This window comes from Mercenaria mercenaria, chromosome 6, assembly GCF_021730395.1.
Source record: "Mercenaria mercenaria strain notata chromosome 6, MADL_Memer_1, whole genome shotgun sequence".
Lineage (NCBI taxonomy): Eukaryota > Metazoa > Mollusca > Bivalvia > Venerida > Veneridae > Mercenaria > Mercenaria mercenaria.
In genome coordinates, this window is record NC_069366.1 from 39730576 (window position 1) to 39754308 (window position 23733).

The 23733-nt window shown below is 36.9% G+C and overlaps 1 protein-coding gene across 1 annotated transcript in view; it reads right to left on the reverse strand.

Moving 5' to 3' along the window:
- Positions 1-23733, reverse strand: part of LOC123549116 (kinesin-like protein KIF28) — a 463589-nt gene that overhangs the window by 390354 nt on the left and 49502 nt on the right. The window contains 2 exon segments of the mRNA XM_053545663.1: positions 15083-15159; positions 15358-15396. Coding sequence (XP_053401638.1) covers positions 15083-15159; positions 15358-15396 — 116 coding nt within the window.

A 23733-nucleotide genomic window follows, 5' to 3' on the forward strand; every position in this document is an offset into this window, starting at 1 on the left:
AAATAAGAAATATGAAATTTCAATTAAAATGAACTTATAGTGATATGAGTTATGTCACGTCTTATTTTCAGGGCTAAAGTTATAAGAATCTATTCTTTCAGATCATTTGCTACAGGTACTACGGGACGTAATGGCTGGGTGGAATCACCATAGTAACTTGAGAAAAAAACAAATGACCACTTTCTACGAGTTGTATACCTAAAGAGGAGCGTACAAGCTTTATATTTTATTTTTTTTGTTTGGCTATTTCTTTTCTAAATTCATTTAGAAACATTCTTGCGAATGCTGAAAGATATATTGTAAAAAATGTTTTGTCACCACTTTGTTTAAAAGGTGAGGGCGTAGATGTAAGCCATTTTTGTTTAAACACAGGTTTTCAACTGTATTTCAGGTTATATTAAGATAGTGGACCTGTAACGGTAATGTTTAACAAATGCATTAATTGATACAGTCCTGACGTTAACATTTTTTCGCACTGTGTTGCATTTTTAAATTTTTACCGTGTCATTGTTGTTTGTTTTTTATTTGTTAATCTTGTATAAATTATGTTTTTTCCTCCAAGTGAAACAGAGACAAATTTCAAAAAGATAGCCATTGCGCAAAACGATCGCAGAGAAGTCATTTTACCTCATATTTTTCTAAATGAAACCTCAAAGAGTATTGCGTAATAATTATAAAACACAAAACAAAATTGTCGATAACAATTTTTCTTGAGAGCCTTGAGTAAGAGAATTTAATCGGACAGAAATTAAGCTCCAACTCTTAAGACGCCTTCCAACTTCCAACGCCTTACTCTCTGCATTCAAGAAGAACCATAGGGCAGAAGTAAAACCTACCTACATTTCTTCCAAACTTTGTAAACTGAAGAATAAATGCAAAGTCAAGAACTTTTACAAAATGTAACAAAGTATTTTCAAAGATGTCTAAACATTCAGCCTTCACACTAAATTCATTTTAAACAGCAAGAAATGGCTAATCAAATAAAAAATTCTGCTTTTGTACGACAAATCAATGATAATATGTATTGGAAAAAAAAACAAGAGGGCCATGAAGGCCCTGTATCACTCACCTGACCTATTGACCTTAAGATCATCAAGATTAACATTCTAACCAAGTTTAATAAAGATATGCTCATATATGTGATCTGAAAGTGTTAACTAGCTTTTATTTGACCCGGTGCCCTAGTTTTTGACCCCACAAGATCCAGATTCAAACTTGACATAAAGATCATCAAGATTAACATTCTGACTAAGTTTCATGAAGATACAGTCAAAAATGTGGCCTCTATAGAGTGTTTACAAGCTTTTCTTTGATTTGACCTAGTGACCTAGTTTTTGACCCCACCTGACCCAGATTTGAACTTGACTTAAAGGTCATCAAGATCAACATTCTGACCAAGTTTCATTAAGATATGGTCATAAATGTGGCCTCTACAGTGTTGACTAGCTTTTCCTTTGATTTGACCTGGTGACCTTGTTTTTGATCCTACATGACCTAGATTCAAACTGGACCTTGAGACAATCAAGATTAACATTCTGACCAAGATTCATGAAGAAACAGTCATAAATGTGGCCTCTAGAGTGTTAAAAAGCTTTTCCTTTGAATTGACCTGGTGACCTAGTTTTTGATCCCAGATAACCCAATATCAAACTCGTACAAGATTTTATTGAGAGTAACATTCTGACCAAATTTCATTAAGATTGGGCCAAAATTGTGACCTCTAGAGTGTTAACAAGCTTTTCCTTTGACTTGACCTGATGACCCATATTCAAACTTGACCTAGATTTTATCAAGGCAATCATTCTGACCAAATTTCATGAAGATCAATTGAAAAATACAGCCTCTATTGCATACAGAAGGGTTTTCTTTGATTTGACCTAGCGACATACTTTTTGATCTAAGATGACCCATAATCAAACTCAACGTAGATTTTATCAAGGCAATCATTCTGACCAAATTTCATGAAGATCAATTGAAAAATACAGCCTCTATTGCATACACAAGGTTTTTCTTTGATTTGACCTAGTGACCTACTTTTTGACCCAAGATGAGTTATTCAAATTTAATACAGATTTCATCAAAACAATCATTCTGACTTAATTTCAGGAAGATCAGTTGAAAAATATAGCCTCTATCGCATACACAAAGTTTTTCTTTGATTTGACCTAGTGAACTACTTTCTGACCCCAGATGACCCATTTTAAACCCGGCCTAGATTTCATTAAGGTTATCATTTTGACTTAATTTCAGGAAGATCAATTGAAAAATACAGCCTCTATGGCATATACAAGCTTTTCGTTTGATTTAACCTAGTTTTTAACCCCAGATGACCCATTTTCAAACTTGACCTAGATTTCATCAAGCAATCATTCTGACCAAAATTCATGAAGATTAATTGAAAAATACAGCCTCTATCACATACACAAGGTTTTTCTTTGATTTGACCTTGTGACCTAGTTTTTGATCCCAGATGACCCATTTTCGAACTCGGCCTAGATTTCATCAAGGTAATCATTCTGACCAAAATTCATGAAGATTAATTGACAAATAACAGCCTCTATCACATACACAAGGTTTTTCTTTGATTTGACCTAGTGACCTAGTTTTTGACCCCAGATGACCCATTTTCGAATACAAGGATTTTATTTTGACCTAGTGACCTATTTTTTGACCCTTGATGGCCCATCAATGAACTTGACCTAGATTTTATCAAGGCAATCATTCTGACCAAATTTTATGAAGATCAATTGAAATATACAGCCTCTATCGTATACACAAGGTTTTTCTTTGATTACACCTTGTGACCTAGTTTTTAACCCCAAATGACCCATATTCAAATTTAACCTAGATTTCACCAAGGCAAACATTCTGACTTAATTTCAGGAACATCAATTGAAAAATATAGCCTCTATCGCATACACAAGTTTTTCTTTGATTTGACCTAGTGACCTAATTTTTGACCCCAGATGACCAATATTCGAACTTGACCTAGATTTTATCAATGCAATCATTCTAACCTAATTTCATGAAGATCAATTGAAATATACAGCCTCTATCGCATACACAAGGTTTTTCTTTGATTTGACCTAGTGACCTACTTTTTGACCCAAGATGACCTATTTTCAAATTCGGGCTAGATTTCATTAAGGTTATCATTTTGACTTAATATCAGAAAGATCAATTGAAAAATAAAGCCTCTATCGCATATACAAGCTTTTCCTTTGATCTGACCTAGTGACCTACTTTTTGACCCTAGATGACCCATATTTAAACTTGACCTAGATTTCATCAAGGCAGTAATCCTGACCAAAATTCATGAGGATGAATTGAAAAATACAGCCTCTATCGCATACACAAGGTTTTCTTTGATTTGACCTAGAGGAAATTTGGTCAGAATAATTGCCTTGATAGAATCTAGGTCAGATTTGAATATGGGTCATCTGGGGTCAAAAACTAGGTAACTAGGTCAAATCAAAGAAAAACCTTGTGTATGCGATTGAGGCTGTATTATTCAATTTTTTTTATGGAATTTCTTCTTTTTGTTGTTCCTGTCCTTTGGGCTTCAACAGTCAAGTTCTTTTAAATTTTGCTCCCATCCTTTGATGTAACCCTTCTGGCGTATATTGCCCTGCCTGGCAACGCTCTTGTTATATACCTTTGAAAAATAACCTGTGCATAAGGATATTTGACCTAGAGATGATCTGAATGAAACTAGCAACAATTGTTTTCCTCATGAAATCGATATGTAGAGCACATGATCCAGTTTACTTGGTGAAAGGTCAAGGTCACACTTAGAGGTCAAAGATCGAATACCTTAGATTCATGTCCATATGGAATGATTTTCATGAAATAAGCATCACCTGTTAACCTCATCCAGATGACATGCAGGGTGCAGAACCAGAGTCATTAGGTCCAAGGTCAAGGTCACACTTAGAGGCTAAAGGTCATATAGCTTAAGTTTGTGTATCTGCCTAACCACTTGAAGGATTTTCATAAAACTAACATCAAGATGACAGGCAGAGTGCGCAACACAGGTCATGTGGTCCAAGGTTAAGGTCACACTTGAAGTTCAATATGATCACAACAATTACTTTTCCCATATCATTTTGGGAAGATAGCTCTACTTTTTGTGAAACTTGGGTACATGAATACAGAGAATGCTAGTGTGGAGAATAAGCATCAGGGATCAAAAACTAGGTAAAATCATACAAAAACCTTGATAACTTTCTAAGAGAAAACTCAAAAAGTATTCAAGCTAGGTTCATTATGTCTCCCCACACTGGGGGAGACGTATTGTTTTTGCCATGTCTGTCTGTCTGTCTGAGCCTGTGAATGAACTTTTGTTGGGTACAGAGAACAATAGGTAACAGAAAATTCTATTCATTCCGTAGTGTTTACTTGGTACTTTTTGTAGCTTGTTAACAAAAGAAATACCCAATAAAGGTCCATCCGTAGGAACATCCATCCGTACATCAAACTTCATTTCCGATCTGTAACTGTAGAACCATTTGACCTAGAACCTTCAAACTTCATAGGATTGTAGGGATGCTGGAGTAGATGACCCCTATTGTTTTTAGCTCACCTGAGCAATGCTCAGTTGAGTTTTTCTGATCACTCGATGTCCGGCGTCCGGCTTCTGTCATCTGTTGTCTGTCAACATTTAGCTTGTGTATGTGATAGAGGCTGTATTTTTCAACTGATCTTCATGAAATTTGGTCAGAATGATTACCTTGATGAAATCTCGGCAAGGTGTCAGGGTAATACCCTAATTGCCTGATCAAACAATTTACCCCATTGATATTAGAGATGAATCACTATAAAGTACAGAAATAATTGAACTAATTGTGATAAGCCTCTTTTCAGATTTGAAATAAAACAAATACTTCAAGAACCTGAATAAAACATGTTTAGAAGACCAAGTAAAATTTGTCAAAAGAATGGAACCTCATTTATTTCTCGCATCTCTGTTTCCTTAGGGTTTTACATAAATATACTAAAGAAGCATCTAAATACAGCATATAAAGCAATATTTTAATGATAAACTTTTTACAGATTTTACATTGTTAAGATACATGTATACATATGCTCATCAATATTTATATCACCTGTAGCAACTATACTATAAACATGTATCTTTGTTCTTTAAAACATGAGAGGTATCAAATCACTGAGCTTATAACATCACTAGAATGGAATTTTTTTTTAAACTATTGAAGGTACATTAAAAAAGGAGCTGCATTCAATAAATGCTTGATGCCCCCAGTGGCATCCTTGTTGATAGATTTTGCATCTAAATCCAAAACTAGGTCAAGGTCAAGGTCAAACCGAGGTCAGGTGATGTCTGAAGATGAAGAATGGTCACAGTTTACATCTGTATTAGTATTAATTTATTCTTGTAAGGGGTATTGATGCTAGACGAAATGGTCCCATTTGGTTAACCAAGAGATGGCCCATATAAAGCAACCCAGGGTTCTCGCCAGGCTATTATCGCCAGTCGCGTGCGACATGCCCTCAGACTCTGAGTTGTATATTCGACATCCCTTATTTCCCCCGTCATCCCTTAATTGCCGAAGCGACATGTCATAAAATCATCCCAATAAACACCCCAATTAATGTTTTTCACATGTATGAAATGTGTTTTCTCGGGTGGAATATCGAAAAGACAATGCAAGAATTAATGTTTTCTGTCGTCACTTTCGAAATAGAACTTGTAGAGAAAAGTTTGAAATACCCTCCGGCCTCCGTGCAATATTTCATCACGAACGGACACTTTGGTAGAACCACCGACCTTCCGTAAGCCAGCTGGATGGCTTCCTCACATGAAGAATTCAACGCCCGGAGTGAGGCTCGACCCCACATCGACGAGGGGCAAGTGATTTGAAGTCAGCGACCTTAACCACTCGGCCACGGAGGCCCCGGTCACAATTTCAGAATCCCTCCCAGCCACGCCAAATGGCCAAAGAAAATCGGGCATTGATCCAAAATGGAAACCAGCATTTCCCTGGATGATAGTCTCAGATTGTGTTGTTTTACATGTATGTTCAACAAACAGTGGACATTTTCAAAAACTTAAAATGGATAAGTTTTCAGCTAATAAACTCCACAGGAATAGAAGACATAAACTTTAAACAAATAGATCTGTGTGCAGTGCTAAAATTGTGTTGTTTTATGTACAATAAATAGTAAATGAACATTTTTAGCAACTTAAAATTGATAAACTTTTGTCATTCAGCAAATAAACTCCACAGGATTTTTTATGACCCAATATCTTTATTTGTTCTTGTTGTGCATGTAAATGATGCTTATACCACTATGTTTTTCACTCTGAAATGCACCAGAATGCACCAAAATGAGTTGTAGTAACACAAAATTTTCTGGGGTGATCCCCATACCCCCAAAAAATATCCTTCTGCAACATGCCTTCAGAAAATCCTGGCTAGAACCCTGCAACCTAAGTCCAAAATGAGGTCAAGGTCAATGTCAAACTGAGGTCAGGTGATGTCTGAAGATGAGGAATGGTCACAGGTTACATCTGCATTAGTATCAAGTCATTCTAGTAAGAGGTATTGATGCTAGACGAAACTGTCCCATTTGATTAACCAAGAGATGGCCCATATAAAGTAACCCAAGTCCAAAATGAGGTCAAGGTCAAACTCAGGTCAGGTGATGTCTGAAGATGAGGAATGGTCACAGGTTACATCTGCATTAGTATCAAGTCATTCTAGGACGCACACAAGGACAGTGCAATTTTAATATGCCCACATGGGGGCATAAAAGGGGTATTGATGCTAGACGAAATGCTTCCATTTGGTAAACCTCGTATGGACGGACGAATGAACAGGTGGACAGACAGGACAATCGCTATATGCCTCCCGCATCAGTAGATGCTGGGGGCATAATAAAAAAATCTGTCACTATTGAAGGTGTGGATGGAAACATTTGCCTCTCTGATAACCATTTTGCATTAATTGGCAGAGCCTCCGCCAAAACAGTTGCCATCTGGCTAGTCCAACTTGTGACATAATGATCACTTTCATTTCATTTCAGTCTGATATAACATCCAACTCAGCCACATCCAAAAACAGGCGTTAATCATTGGTGATTAAAATTCGAACATAAATTCTAAGCTTCACAGTATAAACAAGAGCTGTCTCCGTAGGATGACACATGCCCCCGATGGCACTTTGAATGAATAGTTATGGCCGATGTTAGAGTTTAGGACCTTTGACCTACGGAGCTGGGTCTTGCGCGCAACACATCGTCTTACTGTGTCACACATTCATGCATAGTTATTTTAAAATCCATGCATGAATGACAAAGATATGGACTGGACATGCCCATCAATGCACTATCATGAAAAATGATCTTTAACGTCTAAGTGTGACCTTGACCTTTGAGCTACGGACCTGGGTCTTGCGTGTGACACGTCATCTTACTGTGGTACACATTCATGCCAAGTTATTTGAAAATCCATCCATCGATGACAAAGATATGGACCGGACACGCCCATCAATGCACTATCCTTTAACATCTAAGTGTGACCTTGACCTTTGAGCTACGAACCTGGGTCTTGCGCATGACACGTCATCTTACTGTGGTACACATTTATGCCAAATTATTTGAAAATCCATCCATCGATGACAAAGATATGGACCGGACATGCCCATCAATGCACTATCCTTTAACGTCTAAGTGTGACCTTGACCTTTGAGCTACAGACCTGGGTCTTGCGCACTGCATGTCGTCTTACTGTGGTAAACATTCATGCCAAGTTATTTGAAAATCCATCCATCGATGACAAAGATATGGACCGGACACGCCCATCAATGCACTATCCTTTAACGTCTAAGTGTGACCTTGACCTTTGAGCTACGGACCTGGGTCTTGCGCACTGCACGTCGTCTTACTGTGGTACACATTCATGCCAAGTTATTTGAAAATCCATCCATTGATGACAAAGATATGAAGATATATGCCAAAAACTTGTACAGATTTGGTCAAAAAAATTCTACCAGCTTACAAGGAAAACTTTTCACTACAATTTCTCAATTAAGAAAGGGTACAACAACAAATCCTGACAAAGAAAGAAACATTTATATTGAGTTGACAATAATTATATCCATAGTAAATCATGTTGCAAATATGGCCAGATAAGTAGCTTAAAAATCATAGTAGGTGGTCTATGAATGTGCACATCAACTTCTGCATATCAAAATGTTCGTCAGAATCTGTAGCATTCAGAACTGCCTGTTGCCAATTTCTAGTCACTGGGCAAAGTCCTCAAATTCAAGACGGCCACCAAGATGGCCGCTGATACATGAAAATGACATCCAATATATAGAATTGCAAAATAAAAGCATTCAATTTATACTTTGTTTGTGTGCTTCCATTTACTGTTGTTCCTTACACTATAATACAATCCCAAGTTGAACAAGTGATAATAGATTGTAATAGCATTATCATTTTGTAAAAGGGTAAATCTAAATTACTGATAACATACATGTATAAGTGGGTGGGGTAATTAAAATTTTTAGATGAAATCAGAAACAAACTAGAAATTGCTTTTGTAAAAAAGCCCATGTCTCCCCCAATGCAAAGTCCTATAGGCAAGAAGTCAATAGGGGTCAGGAGTGAAAGTCAAAGAGACACTGATGGTTGGCTGCAATAGGGACCATCTACTTGGCATGTCCAGTCATCCTGTGACCTTGACCTTTAATAGACTGACCCAAGAATCAATAGAGGTCATCTACTCTGCATGTTCAATCATCCTATGAAGTTTCAACATTCTGGATGAAGAGGTTCTCAAGTTATTGCTTTGAAATGGTTATCAATGTTCAGGCCCCTGTGACCTTGACCTTTAACGGAGTGACCCCAATAACAATAGGAGTCATTTACTCTGTATGAACAATCATCCTATGAAGTTTCAACATTCCGCTTCAAGTGGTTCTCGAGTTACTGACTGGAAACGGTTTCCATGTTCAGGCCCCTGTGACCTTGACCTTTAATAGAGTGACCCCAAAATTAATTGGGGTCATTTACTTTGCATGTCCAATTATCCTATCAAGTTTGAACATTCTGGGTCAAGAGGTTCTCAAGTTATTGATCAGAAACGGTTTTCCATGTTCAGGCCCCTGTGATCTTGACCTTTAACAGAGTGACCCCAACATCAATAGGTGTCATCTACTCTGCATGACCAATCATCCTATGAAGTTTCAACATTCTGGGTCAAGTGGTACTCGAGTTATTGATCGGAAATGGTTTTCAATGTTCAGGCCCCTGTGACCTTGACCTTTAACAGAGTGACCCCAAAATCGATAGGGGTCATCTACTCTGCATGAACAATCATCCCATTAAGTTTCAACATTCTAGGTCAAGTGATTCTCAAGTTACTGGCCGGAAACGTTTTTCAATGTTCAGGCCCCTGTGATCTTGACCTTTGATGGAGTAACCCCAAAATCAATAGGGGTCATCTACTCTGCATGATCAATCATCCTATGAAGTTTCAACATTCTGGGTCAAGTGGTACTCAAGTTATTGATCGGAAATGGTTTTCAATGTTCAGGCCCTTGTGACCTTGACCTTTGACGGAGTGACCCCAAAATTAATAGGGGTCATCTACTCTGCATGACTAATCATCCTATGAAGTTTCAACATTCTGGGTCAAGTGGTTCTCTAGTTATTGATCGGAAATGGTTTTCAATGTTCAGGCCCCTGTGAGCTTGACCTTTGACGGAGTGACCCCAAATACAATAAGGGGTTGCTACTCCAGCAGCCCTACAACCCTATGAAGTTTGAAGGTTCTAGATAAAATGGTTCTTCAGTTACAGATCGGAAATGAAGTGTGACGTATGGACAGACGGACGGGGCAAAAACAATATGGGGGAGACATAATTAATTATCATCTTTTGTAATGTATACATCCTACCACATATTATCATTATCAAAACAATGTAGAGTACGAAATATACATTTAGACGAAATGTAAAACTATCATGTTTATTTTATAAAATGGCTGCCACGATGTTTTTACATTGACTAATATTATATACTGGCAACAATTCCTTTGAAGAATATGCTTCAGCTTGTTGATTTCTTTGCGATATACCAGTTGATTATTCATTGACAATTGCATTGTGATTTACACAATGAATTGTAATATTTCTTTGACACTTATAAAATAAATGAAACAGAATAATTATAGGTGTATACATGCATACCAGATATACATTGTAAATGTAAATATTTATATAAATACCTAATTAATACTTAATGATTAACAGTAGCGCGTTATCTTTTTATCTCATCTGAGCACAAAGTGCTCTTGTTGAGCTATTGTGATCGCTCACTGGCCGGTGACCGTCCATCCGTCCGTCCACACTTTCATTTAAACAACATCTCCTCCTAAACCACTGGGCCAACTTTGATGAAACTTCACAGACATGTTCTTGGACAGTCTTCTTTAAAATTGTTTAAAGAATTGAATTCTATAAAGAACTAATGTTGCCATGGCAACCGAAAGGAAAAACTTTAAAAATCTTCTCAACGTCCAAACCCACAGGTCCTATGGCTTTGATATTTGGTATCTAGCATTATCTAGTGGTCCTTTACACAGATTGTGAAAATTATTCCCCTATGGTCAAGTTTGGTTCTGCCCTGGGGGTCAATTTATATTGACTTATATAGGGAAAAACTTTGAAAATCTTCTTGTCCAATACCACAGGGTCTAGGGCTTTGATATTTAGTATGTACCATTATCTAGTGGTCTTCTACTGAGAATCTTCAAATTATCTCCCTAGGGTTAAATATTGCCCTGCCCTGGAGCCAATTGGTTAATATAGATGTATACAGGGAAAATCTTCTTGTCCAAAACCAAAGAGCCCTTGGCTTTGATATTTAATATGTAGCATCATCTAGTGGTTCTCTACCAAGATTGTTCAAATTATATCCCTTGGATCAGATATGGCCCCGCCCTTGGGGTCACATGGTTTATATAGACTTATACAGAGGAAAGATTTTGAAAATCGTATTGTCCAAAACCACAGGGTATAAGGCTTTCTTATTTGGAATGTAGCATCATCTAGTTGGCCTCTTCCAAGATTGATCAAATTATATCACAGGGTCAAACATGCCCCTGGGGGTCTCATGGTTCACACAGACTTACCTAGAGAAAACTATGTAAATCTTCGTGTATAAACCCACTGGGCCTAGGGCTTTGATATTTGGTATGTAGCATTGTGTAGTAGTCCTTTACCAAGATTGTTCAAATTATACACTTGGGGTTAGAACTGGCTCCGCCCTGGGAGCACATAGTATAAATAGACTTCTATATAGAGGAAAACCTTTAAAAATATATTGTCTGAAACAATAAGGCCTAGAGCAAAGATATTTACTATAAAATCATTTAATTTAGTGGGCATGAAACTTCATGGTTTTGGTCAATACAGCAATTTCGTGGGGATTGTATAGTATGAGTTTTAATTTTCGGCGGCCATATTGGTGGCCATCTTGAATATGAGCACTTTGCCCACCACTTGGATTCTGGCATCAACTGGTTTTAGAAACTTAAGATTTTCACAAACATTTTGATATAAAGTTTGCGATGTGCACATTCGTAGACCACCTACATCCCATGAAAGTGAACTCGTTTGCGACAGTTAAATGGCATCCTTGGCAGATCTGCCATCATTTGAGAGAAACTTGATCCTTAGTAATTTGTACACAACAGTCACTTTGGAGGGGCAAAGCACAGACAGGCTTTAAATTTTCCAGGATATTTCAGTGATGATGTATGTGTTTGGTAAGAATGTTAACACTCAATTCATTCAAGCAGAATGTTTTCGACATGATTGATTCTAAAGTATATTCAGATATTCCCACATATTCATATCATTTAAGTTCTTTCAGTGAATTTGCTGGTGCCGCCATGGCTGAGTGGTTATGGTCTCTGACTTCAAATCACTTGCCCCTCACTGATGTGGGTTTTAACTTTACTCAGGGTGTTGAATTCTTCATATGAGGAAGCCATCCAGCTGGCTTAAGGAAGGTCGGTCGTTCTACCCACATTCCTGCCCATGATGAATTAATGCACTGAGGGGCACCTGGGATCTTCCTCCATCCTCAAAGCTGGAAAGTCGCCATATGGCCTATAATTGTGTCGGCATGACTGTAAACCCAAAAAAATCCAATGAATTTGAAATTAAAACCAACACCACCTTTTATCATTATCAATTTCTATCCATCCCTTGGCTTATAGTGCATCAAATACTGTGAAATCATTATTATTCGTGGGGGATTAATTTTCGTGGATTTTGTGGTTGAGCTCAACCACGAATTTAAGTCCCAACAAACAAATTGTGCCCGCGATAATTTAATAGTAGGCCTACGCAAACTCGCAAAACAAGACACCATAGCCGTTCGATCTGATTCGTAGTTGTATGCATGCGGCAGTACTAACCTGCAGCTTTCGTGTAGTTTATGGAGACTTTATCAACGATAAACATAGGTATGCGTGGAAACAAAACCGACTATTTAATTTAGAAATGTACCCATGGTTTGTTTATGACATGCTTGTCAAAGTAGAAGCAGATACTAAAAATAGAAGTTTGACGTAGCGTCACGCGCCAACCGCACTATAATACGGCTGTTATTTGATTTTTTCGGCCCCGCTATGCAATGTTTATACACTAGCCTTTATTTTTACTGACATGTAGTCAAATACTACGACTTTGGAACTATTAAATATTATAAATTAATTGCTAGATTTGCGTCCGATGCATTAATACTTAATTCACATTACACGTTTCTCGGCAGGAAATAACACATGCACCATTTCAACAACGTAATTTTAGATGCAGACGCGCCATTCATTTTGAAAAAAAAATCGGACCAGTTTATAATAGTTTATGAAGGATTACTATGGTCATACTAGTACTACGGATTAAAAAACAACATTATTTAAATCTATTATACAACATTATTTAAATCTATTATAGTTTGTTTTAATTTGCAGTATAATAACTAGTTTTTGTTTAAAACACGATCAAATGATGAATGATCAACTTTATATTTGTTTCGATTATGAATGCTAATTGTGCAAGCTGCTACGGTTTTGACACTTTTTAATTGGCACCGACTTTTCTTATTGAATATTTCACAGTTTTAAAATGTTTTGCAAATCAGGGGTCGTATAATTATAGATAACGCGGTCGTTAATTGGCACAAGATCACTCGCTAATCTCCTGCGGCGTAGATTGCAAATTCGGTAACCATGGTAGCGCTGTTTGACATGTGTAGGTTTCACATGTAAGGAACCCAAGTACCTGTAGATCTATTCCTGTGGAAATTATGATTTTTTTTTTTTTGATTTTTTTACAAAAAATGAAAATCCACGAATTTACGTCCCCACGAAACAGCCGTTTTGGCCAAAACCACAAAATTTCGTGCCGACGAAAATAAATGATTTCACAGTAGTAGGTTGTACCTCCTTTATTTCTAGCATCTCATTTATGTAAACAAAGCTAAGTACTGCAGAATAAAATACCAATTGAATACATCCTTCAAATTTTGCAACAGTGTTGTGACTAAGGTATGGGTATCTTCTTTGAATGGAATATCATACTACACTCAGGTCTTACAATAGCTGTCCAGAAACATGCCCAAGAATGATACAGTTGTCTGCACAAAATATGCCAGAATAGTTTAGGTATGAATCATTTTGTGGCCTTGACCTTGACCTGAGAAACCCGTGTCATAAGCACAACACACCTTCCCAATATGGTTAAGATTTTTGTCAAATTATTTTCAAATCCCTTGATAAATGACAGAGCTATGGGCCAGAAAAGAAACAAACCATGTTAACCTTTGACTTCTAAGTGTGACTTTGACCTTGGAGCTGGGGGTCTTGCACATGCCACATCATCTCATTATAGGTTACATTTATGCCAAGTAATTTTAAAATCCCTTCATCCATGGTTGAGTAGAAACAAACCATGATTACCTTTAACCTCTTAGTATGACCTTGACATTGGAGCTAGGGGTCTGGACCTTGTGTACAGCATGTTGTCTCATTATGGGGAACATTTAAACCAAGTAATTTCAAAATCCCTTGATGAATGGCAGAGTTATGAACCGGACACAGAACTGACCATATTACTCTTTTACTAAAAAGTGTGATCTTGACCTTGGAGCTAGGGGTCTGGATCTTATCTCAATATGGTAAACATTTAATCCAAGTTATTTCAAAATCCTTTCATTGATGGCAGGGTTGTGGACCAAACACAAACAGACCCTGTTAACTTTTGGCCTCTGTGACCTTGACCTTTGAGCTAGGGGTCTGAGTCTTGCGCATGTCATCTCATTATGGTAAACATTTATGACAAGATATTTCAAAATCCCTTTTAAGGATGGCAAAGTTACAGCCTGGACAAGAATTTACAAGGATGCACACAAATGATAAATCCTTCTTTTAAGAAAAAAAACTGATATCTCTGACACATTTCGACCAGCAAATGGCAGCTAGACATCAAAAGGAGTGTTGGCAAAATTTTCCTTTATTGATTTTCTTTGATGTGGGATGAAAGTTAACTGGTTGGATATAGCAAGGTGAATGAGGTAATTTGACATAATTCTACTCCAAGTAAAATGTACTTTAGAATTTTTTAAGTTGATTTTCCTTTTGTAGCTGAACAACGGTATTACAGTCTGGTGATTTTAATAAAATGCTGACTGTTGCTACATATAAAAAAAAATATATATTTTTCGTTTTAAAAATATGATGTTTTCTAATCAATCTAGAGGTCCTTTTCTCTAAATTCTATTCCTTTACACATTGTTCTGAACCAATTAGATATGATGATGATAGTAATGATTATGATGATGATGGTGATGATGATGCTGATGGTATTGAAGGTCATTGTACAAAGTGATACTATGTAGGACTCCAAGAAAATTTAAGAGGGACTCCAAAACCTGAATGTTAGGCAGTCCTGACTCCATGAAATTGAGTCCTAATGGAAGCCCTGAGGACAGTGCAATTTTAATATGCCCACCTATGGGGGCATAAAAAGATACAGATCATACTTACTGGGAGCTTCCGGGTTATATATCATAGTCATCTTCCCATCCATTTTGATGACAAGTTTTGCTTGACGGTCAATCTCCCTGTAACAAACATATTATAGCAAATCACTGAATCAAGAACTAGGATCTTTTTTTAAATGCTTGACTTCTGAATGAACTATAAATTTTGAATGTTATGAGTAGCTATTTAAATAACTCAATGGAACAGCAATTTCTCTGCCTATTATTTACACCAGTAAATCTAAAAGTACTGTAATATATATGAACAACAGGACTTACCTCTGATTGAAGGGACGAACCCTGACCGCCACCTTTACACTAAAATGAGAAAATTAAAAAATTGTCTAAATGTAAATGATAATGCAAGGAGATGAAGTTTCTCTAAATTTCTCTCAGATCAATAATTATGGGTTATAAGTGAGCTTTGTATCAAATGTGATCTTTGACCAAATTATTCCCTAGATATTTGTTAAAAAAAAATTCCACTGTTCTGGGTCAATGTTATTTTGACCTACTGACCTCAAAGTCAACAGAGGTCATCTGATGGTCATGATCATCCTCCCTATCAAGTTTCGTCATCATAGGCCCAAGCACTTTCAAGTTATTGTCCGGAAATGGTTTAACTGTTCTGGGTCATTATGACCTTGACCTTTGACCTACTGACCTCAAAATCTATAAGGGTAATCTACTGGTCATGATCAATCTACCTATTATGTTTCTTGACCCTAAGCCTAAGCCTTCTCTTGTTCGGTAACTGTTTAACTGTTCCGGGTCACTGTGACTGACCTCAAAATCAAAGGAGGTCATCTACTGATCATGATTGTGATCCTAGGTCCAAGCTTTCTCAAGGTATTGTCCGGAAACGGTTTAATTATTCAGAGTCACTATGACCTTGATCTTTGACCTACTGATCTCAAAATCAATAGGGGTCATTTGATGAACTAAACTCACCATCAAGTTTCATGATCCTAGGCCCAAGCGTTCTTGAGTTATCATCCGGAAACTGTTTAACTGTTCCAGGACACTGTGACCTTAACCTTGGACCTACTGACCTCAAAATCAATAGAGGTCATCTACTGGTCATGATCAATTTTTCTACTAAGTTTCATGATCCTAGGTCCAAGCTTTCTCAAGTGATCCTCTGGAAACAGTTTAATTATTCTGTGTCACTCTGACCTTGACCTTGACCTACTGACCTCAAAATCAATAGGGGTCATCTGCTGGACATGACTAAACTCACCATCCACATTCATGATCCTAGGCCAAAACAGTCTTGAGTTGTCATCTGGAAACCATTTAACTGTTCCATGTCACTGCATCCTTGGACCTACTAACCTTAAAATTAATTGGGGTCATCTTCTGGTCATGATCAACGTCCTTATAAACTTTCATGATACTAGGCCTAAGCATTCCTGAGTTATCATCCAGAAACTGTTTAATGGTTCTGGGTTGCTGTGAGCTTGACCTACTGACATTAAATTCAATAGGGGTCATCTGCTGGTCATGACCAACTGCCTTATCAGCTTTCATGTTACTAGACCCAAGTGTTCTTGAGTTATCATTCGGTAAGTGTTTAACTGTTCTCATCACTTTGACCTTGACCTTTAACCTACTGACCTCAAAATCAATAGGGGTCATCTGCTGGTCATAAACAACCTCCCTATCAACTTTCATGATCCTAGGCACAAGAGTTCTTGAGTTATCATCCAGAAACGGATTGGTCTAAGGAACAACCTACATACCGACTGCCCGACCAACATCTGCAAAACAATATACACCTCCTTCGAAGGGGGCATAATGAATACATTCAAAATTGGTTACATGTCACCAGAATAATTTACTTGAGCTACCCCCCTTGAAATTATTCCACAGACATATAACATCTTTCTCTTGTAACATTATATAAATAATGTTAAAATACAACATCGCTATACTTAAATAAAAAAATTCTTAAATCCTAAAATCTTGAAACCATGTAGAGAAGAAGAATCGAAGATGAATGTTACACATTTATTAGCATTAACAGCAGAATTTTTTTACATGTATGTAAATTAAATAATTTTTGTGACAAGGTGATCATAAGTAGTATTTTTGTTTCTACATTTGTCTAAAATTTTGCTAAGTAATATTTTGTATACTATGTTTTAACATTCAGACATGTGAAATGCTGGTGATTAACTAAACAATAAAAATAACAAGAGCTGTCACCTAGTTTTATAACCCTGAAAGACGCATGTGAAGTTTCAATTCAATATCTGCAACTCTTTTGATTCAAAAAGTCCAAAAGGGGGCATCATTTGGCCAAATCAGCTATATTTTTCTCTATATAAGTGGTACCAAATATAAACCCCGTTCACAATTGCAAACGGTCACAATTTTCAAATTGTGTCCACCGGCCCTTTCACAATTGGTGTGAAAATCTCAAACTAGAAATACATTCTGCATGCCCATGGGCAGAATGTCAAGCCCACCAGCACCTTTGGAATCTAAGTGTAACCTTGACCTTAGACCTTAGGACCTGGTTCTTGCACACGACACTCTGTCTCATAATGGTGAACATTCATGCCAAGATACATCAAAATCCCACATTGCATGAAGAAATGCTCTGGACAAACTTCAATTTGAACTTTGACCTCCAACTGCAACCTTGACGTTTGAGATAGGAACATGTGGTTTGCACATGACACTCCTTTTCACTGCAGTAAATATTCATGCCAAATATAACTAAGATTTGTCCATGCATGTCAAAGTTATGGTCCGGACAAACTTCAATTTGACCTTTGACCCCCAACTGTGACCTTGACCTTTGTTATAGGAACGTGGGGTTTGTGCAAGACACTCCTTCTGACATTGAGGTAAACATTCATGCCAAACATGAACAAGATTGGTCCAAGCATGTCACAGTTATGGTCCAGACAAAATCAGACGGACGGACCCACAAACATACACTGATCCGCCAAAAGTGATGACTATACTGAGATCACTGCAAGCGGGCTTGACAAAAATATTAGAAAAACGTAAAACAAGAGCTGTCTGATGACAGCGCGCTCGACTATTCGAAGAATTGATTGAAGAATGGGGTCAAAATATTTCCACAGATATCCAGACAAAAGAAATAAATAGATTAGACAAACAATGTTCCTGTATTTCTTTGATTTCGATAAGTCTTGCACTAAATGGCAATATATGAACCAATTTCAAAGTCCAAAAAGGGCCATAATTCAGTCAAAATAGTTATGTACTCTTGCCTACAGATGGAAATCATAATGATAAACAAGTGTTCAAAGTTTAAAAGCCATATGTCAAATAGTTTTGACAAAACGTGGACTTGTATGAAAACAGAACCAATTTCAAAGTCCAAAAAGGGCCATTATTCAGCCAAAATAGATGACAGAGTTATGTACTCTTTCCTACAGATAGAAACTATTATACTAAACAAGTGATAGAAGTTTCAAAGCCATATGTCAAACATTTTACAAAAAATATTAACTGGTACGGAAAACTTAACCAAGATTTCTAAGTCAAAAGAGGCCATAATTCAGCCAAAATCCTTGATAGAGTTATGTACTCTTGCCTATAACTGGCCATGGTGATGGTAAACAGGTGATGAAAGTTTCAAAGCTTTATCTCAAAAGACTTTGTCAAAATATGAACTGGTACGAAATATTAACCCAGATTTCTAAGTCAAAAAGGGCCATAATTCAGTCAAAATCCTTGATGGAGTTATGTGCTCTTGCCTATAACTGGACATGGTGATGGTAAACAAGTATTGAAAGTTTCAAAGCTTTATCTCAAAAGACTTTGTCAAAATATGAACTGGTACGAAAATCTTAACCAAGATTTCTTAGTCGAAAGGGGCAATAATTCAGCCAAAATCCTTGATGGAGTTATGTGCTCTTGCCTATAACTGGCCATGGTGATGGTAAACAAGTGTTGGAAGTTTAAAAGCTTTATCTTAAAAGACTTTGTCAAAATATTAACTGGTACGAAAAACTTAACCATGATTTCTAAGTCAAAAGGGGCCATAATTCATCCAAAATCCTTGATGGAGTTATGTACTCTTGCCTATAACTGGCCATGGTGATGGTAAACAAGTGTTGAAAGTTTCAAAGCTTTATCTTAAAAGACTTTGTCAAAATATGAACTGGTAAGAAAAACTTAACCATGATTTCTAAGTCAAAAGGGGCCATAATTCAGCCAAAATCCCTGATGGAGTTATGTGCTCTTGCCTATAACTGGCCATGGTGATGGTAAACAAGTGTTGAAAGTTTAAAAGCTTTATCTCAAAAGACTTTGTCAAAATGTGGACTGGTACGAAAAACTTAACCAAGGTGTGACGCCGACGCCGACGCCGTGGTGAGTAGGATAGCTCTACTTAATCTTCGAATAGTCGAGCTAAAAAGCATTGAAAAACTTTAACAAAGTTTGTTACCGACTTTTGCGAGGAAAAGCATCTGACTGATCAAGATTTGTTCATCAGCCTTTATTAAATTATTATCGACCATTGACTGTTAATTCATAGTGTGTTTTGGTACGAAACGTTAATTCATAGTGCGTTTAGGTACAAATCTGGTATGAATCTCTTTTGTTGTTTGTTATGATGTTCTCATTTGTTTTGGAATCAATATATGAATGCAATCTTTTTGCACCAATTATTATGTTCACATTCAATCATAAGACATTTTGATTCACAAAGTATTTAAAACTAGAGCTATCACTAAAGGTGATGAATGTACCCCCCGCATGCACTGACAATATAGTACATTGCAATCTGACGCACGCACACAAGATTGCATAATTATGTGGACTGTATGTATATAGACTGTATGTATACAGTATAGTAACAAAAAACAAAGTCCCATAACTATGCAGAATATTTATCTAAAAGAACGTAACATGCACCATGCACAACTAGGGTTGGTACTGATCACTTGTGTGAAGTTTCATTAAATTGTGTGCAAGGGTTCGGAAGATTAGGCGCGCACAAGATTGTATATGTAGACTGTATGTACATAGTATGTTAACGAAAAACAAAGTCCCATAACTTTGCAATTTTTTTTTTTTGAAAGAACCTATCATGCCCCATGCACAACTACTGTTGTTACTGATCACTTGTGTGAAGTTTCATTAAATTGTGTCAAGGGGATGAGGAGAGATGGTGCGCACAAGATTGTGTCTATGTATATAGTATAGTAACAAAAAACAAAGTCCCGTAACTCCGCAAAACATTTTTCTGAAAGAACCTAACATGCCCCATGCACAACTACTGTTGTTACTGATCACTTGTGTGAAGTTCCATTAAACTGTGTCAAGGGGATGAGGAGAGATGGTGCGCACAAGATTGTGTCTATGTATATAGTGTAGTAACAAAAAACAAAGTCCCATAACTCTGCAATTTTTTTTTCCGAAAGAACCTAACATGCACCATGCACAATTACTGTTGTTACTGATCACTTGTGTGAAGTTTCATTAAACTGTGTGCAAGGGTTCGGAAGATTAGGCGCGCACAAGATTGCATATGTAGACTGTATGTACATAGTATGTTAACGAAAAACAAAGTCCCTAACTCTGCAATTTTTTCTTTTGAAAGAACCTAACATGCCCCATGCACAACTACTGTTAGATCACTTGTGTGAAGTTTCATTAAATTGTGTCAAGGGGATGAGGAGAGATGGTGCGCACAAGATTGTGTCTATGTATATAGTATAGTAACAAAAAACAAAGTCCCGTAACTCCGCAAAACATTTTTCTGAAAGAACCTAACATGCCCCATGCACAACTACTGTTGTTACTGATCACTTGTGTGAAGTTTCATTAAACTGTGTCAAGGGGATGAGGAGAGATGGTGCGCGCAAGATTGTGTCTATGTATATAGTATAGTAACAAAAAACAAAGTCCCGTAACTCTGCAATTTTTTTTTTCTGAAAGAACCTAACATGCCCCATGCACAACTACTGTTGTTACTGATCACTTGTGTGAAGTTTCATTAAATTGTGTCAAGGGGATGAGGAGAGATGGTGCGCACAAGATTGTGTCTACAGACAGACAGACAGATGGACAGACAGACAGACGGACAGACAACCTGAAACCAGTATACACCCCCTTACAACTTTGTTGTTCGGGGGGTACAATATGGATGGCAACGAATATTTGAATATTCATTCATTATATGAATATTGGAATACTGTTTCACTATTCAAGTATTCTGAAAAATATTAGATCATGAAAAACAAATATAAAATGTTTATCTAATTTGCCAAAACCCGCTTTCATTATGAAATTTGCGGGAAAATGGCTTCTGTCATGTCATTTTGTATATTAGCGTGACAAGATTGTACATCACTATGGTGATATCACGACAGTGTACCCTGTAGTTAATACACCCTCCTGGCTGTACATATTCCAGAGTAACTGTGGAAAAATTGCAGACAAATGCAAAACTTCAGAAAAGTCACCTGTTATATAACATGTCCAGAGTGATTGCAAATGTTTTCCACAGACATCTCTGGAAATTACTCTGGACATCTATCAAAATGTTCATGGAATATTCACCGACACTGCAGAAATGTAGCACTTTGAAAAAATTCTGGTCATTTAACTCTGGAAAATAACTCTGTCATTTTCTAAGGGATATTTAAACAATTAGCATCAGACTGGGAATACCATGTGATCAAGCTCAGCCAATTAGATGAATTGATCTTACAGAGGAATTTTCAAAATGTGTAACTGGAAGTCTGATGTTAACAAGTTGTGTAAAAATTAGTGAAACTTTATTATGTGGGGTAATTCAGTTCAAAGTTAATATATTGAGGATTCTAGAAATTGCTCAAGTAAGTTTGTTTACATAATTGACCAATGAAACAATACATACATTTGTAAATATGCTAATTAACACATGCATGTATATTTTTAATCAAGGTGTGACACTAGCTGACACAAACAACTCTTTTTGTCCCCCCCCCCCCCATGAGGTGGGGGCATATAGATTTGCTCTTGTCCGTATGTGCATCTGTGTGTCCTAAGTTCGTGATGCGCCTAGCTCAAAAACTATTTGATATAAATTGATGAAACCTTGCAGAAGTCTGTCTTTATCATGATATGAACTTCCGCACCTCCTAATTTTTTTGTCTGGCTCCGCCGCCCCCCCCCCCCCCCCCCCCCCCCCACTATTTTTAGAGTTGTGGCCCCTGAAATAGTCAAAAATGCACATTTTCACTTTGTGACGAGCCTAGCTCAAGAAGTATTTCATATAGATCCATGAAACCTTGCGTGAGTCTTAATCATGATATGAACTTTTACAACTCCAATTTTTATTTCGGTCTGCCCCCTATTTTCAGAGTTATAGCCCCTGAAATAGTAAAAAAATGCACATTTTCACCTTGTGCTGCACCTAGCTCAAAGTGTTTAAAATAAATGGTTAAAAACTTGCATAAGTCTTAATCATGATATAAAGTTGCACATCTCTTATTTTTTGGCTGGCTGCATCCCCTATTTTTAAAGTTATGGCCCCTGAAATAGTGAAAAATGCACATTTTCACCTAATTTTGTGCCTAGCTCATACAGTATTTAATGTAAATTCATCAAACTTTGCTTTCAAGAGTCTTTATCATGATGTGACGTACCTTGCACACATGGCATTCTTCTTGAGAATCTTAGTGCCTATTACAGAGTTTTGGCCCTTGAAATAGCCAAAATAGTGGATTTTTTGTTTGTAATGCCCACAGCTCAAAAAGTATATGGCCTAGAATAAGGAGTCCTTTTCATAAAATGTTTGTTTAGGCAATAATACTACCCCTTTAAGACTGCAAACATTTGAATTATTGCCCCTTATTTGTAACAACTGTACCAGTGGGGGGGGGGGGGCACTCCCTGTGTCCTACAGACACATTCTAGTCTTTTAATGATTTGGTGATGTTCAAATTTTAAAATGTCAAATATCTATTGAATCCTTAACAAAATTACTACTACATCTGTACCTTGTACACTCAACTCAACCTACAATTTATATTAAACTGAAATGACACATATGTGCATAATGTTCAATTACTTATTCTCAAGTTATGCCTTTCCCATCATCAGGTCGAAGACTTCACCTGGATTGAGAGAATTTATTTGTTGGATTTAACCGCACCAACACATGATAGGTCATATGGCGACTTTCCAGCTTTAATGGTGGAGGAAGACCCCAGGTGCCCCTCCATGCATTATTACATCACAAGCGAGCACCTGGGTAGAACCACCTACCTTCCATAAGCCAGCTGGATGGCTTCCTCACATAAAGAATTCAACACCCCTCTTTATCTAAACATTGTCTCTCAATCGAAAGACAAAATGTCTTTGATCGAAAATTAAGACTCAAACTTGCTTAAGCAATGAAATTCAATGAAGGAATAAATAAAACTCTCATTTTAGAATGCGCAAATTTATTTCAAGGATAGAAAGTTATTATCTTTCTTCTATCTAATTTTCAAAATCCAAATTATTTGGGAATTTTAGCATCGTATGTAATGCTTCAGTAAACTTCTATGAAAATGTGTTTCTTGTAAAGTTTACTTGAAATAACAAGTTGTTTTAAATGAATAAATAATGCATAAATAAATGAAATGGTTGTTTTATTAATTATTTCATGTTTTTTCAGCACTTAAGCTAAATACA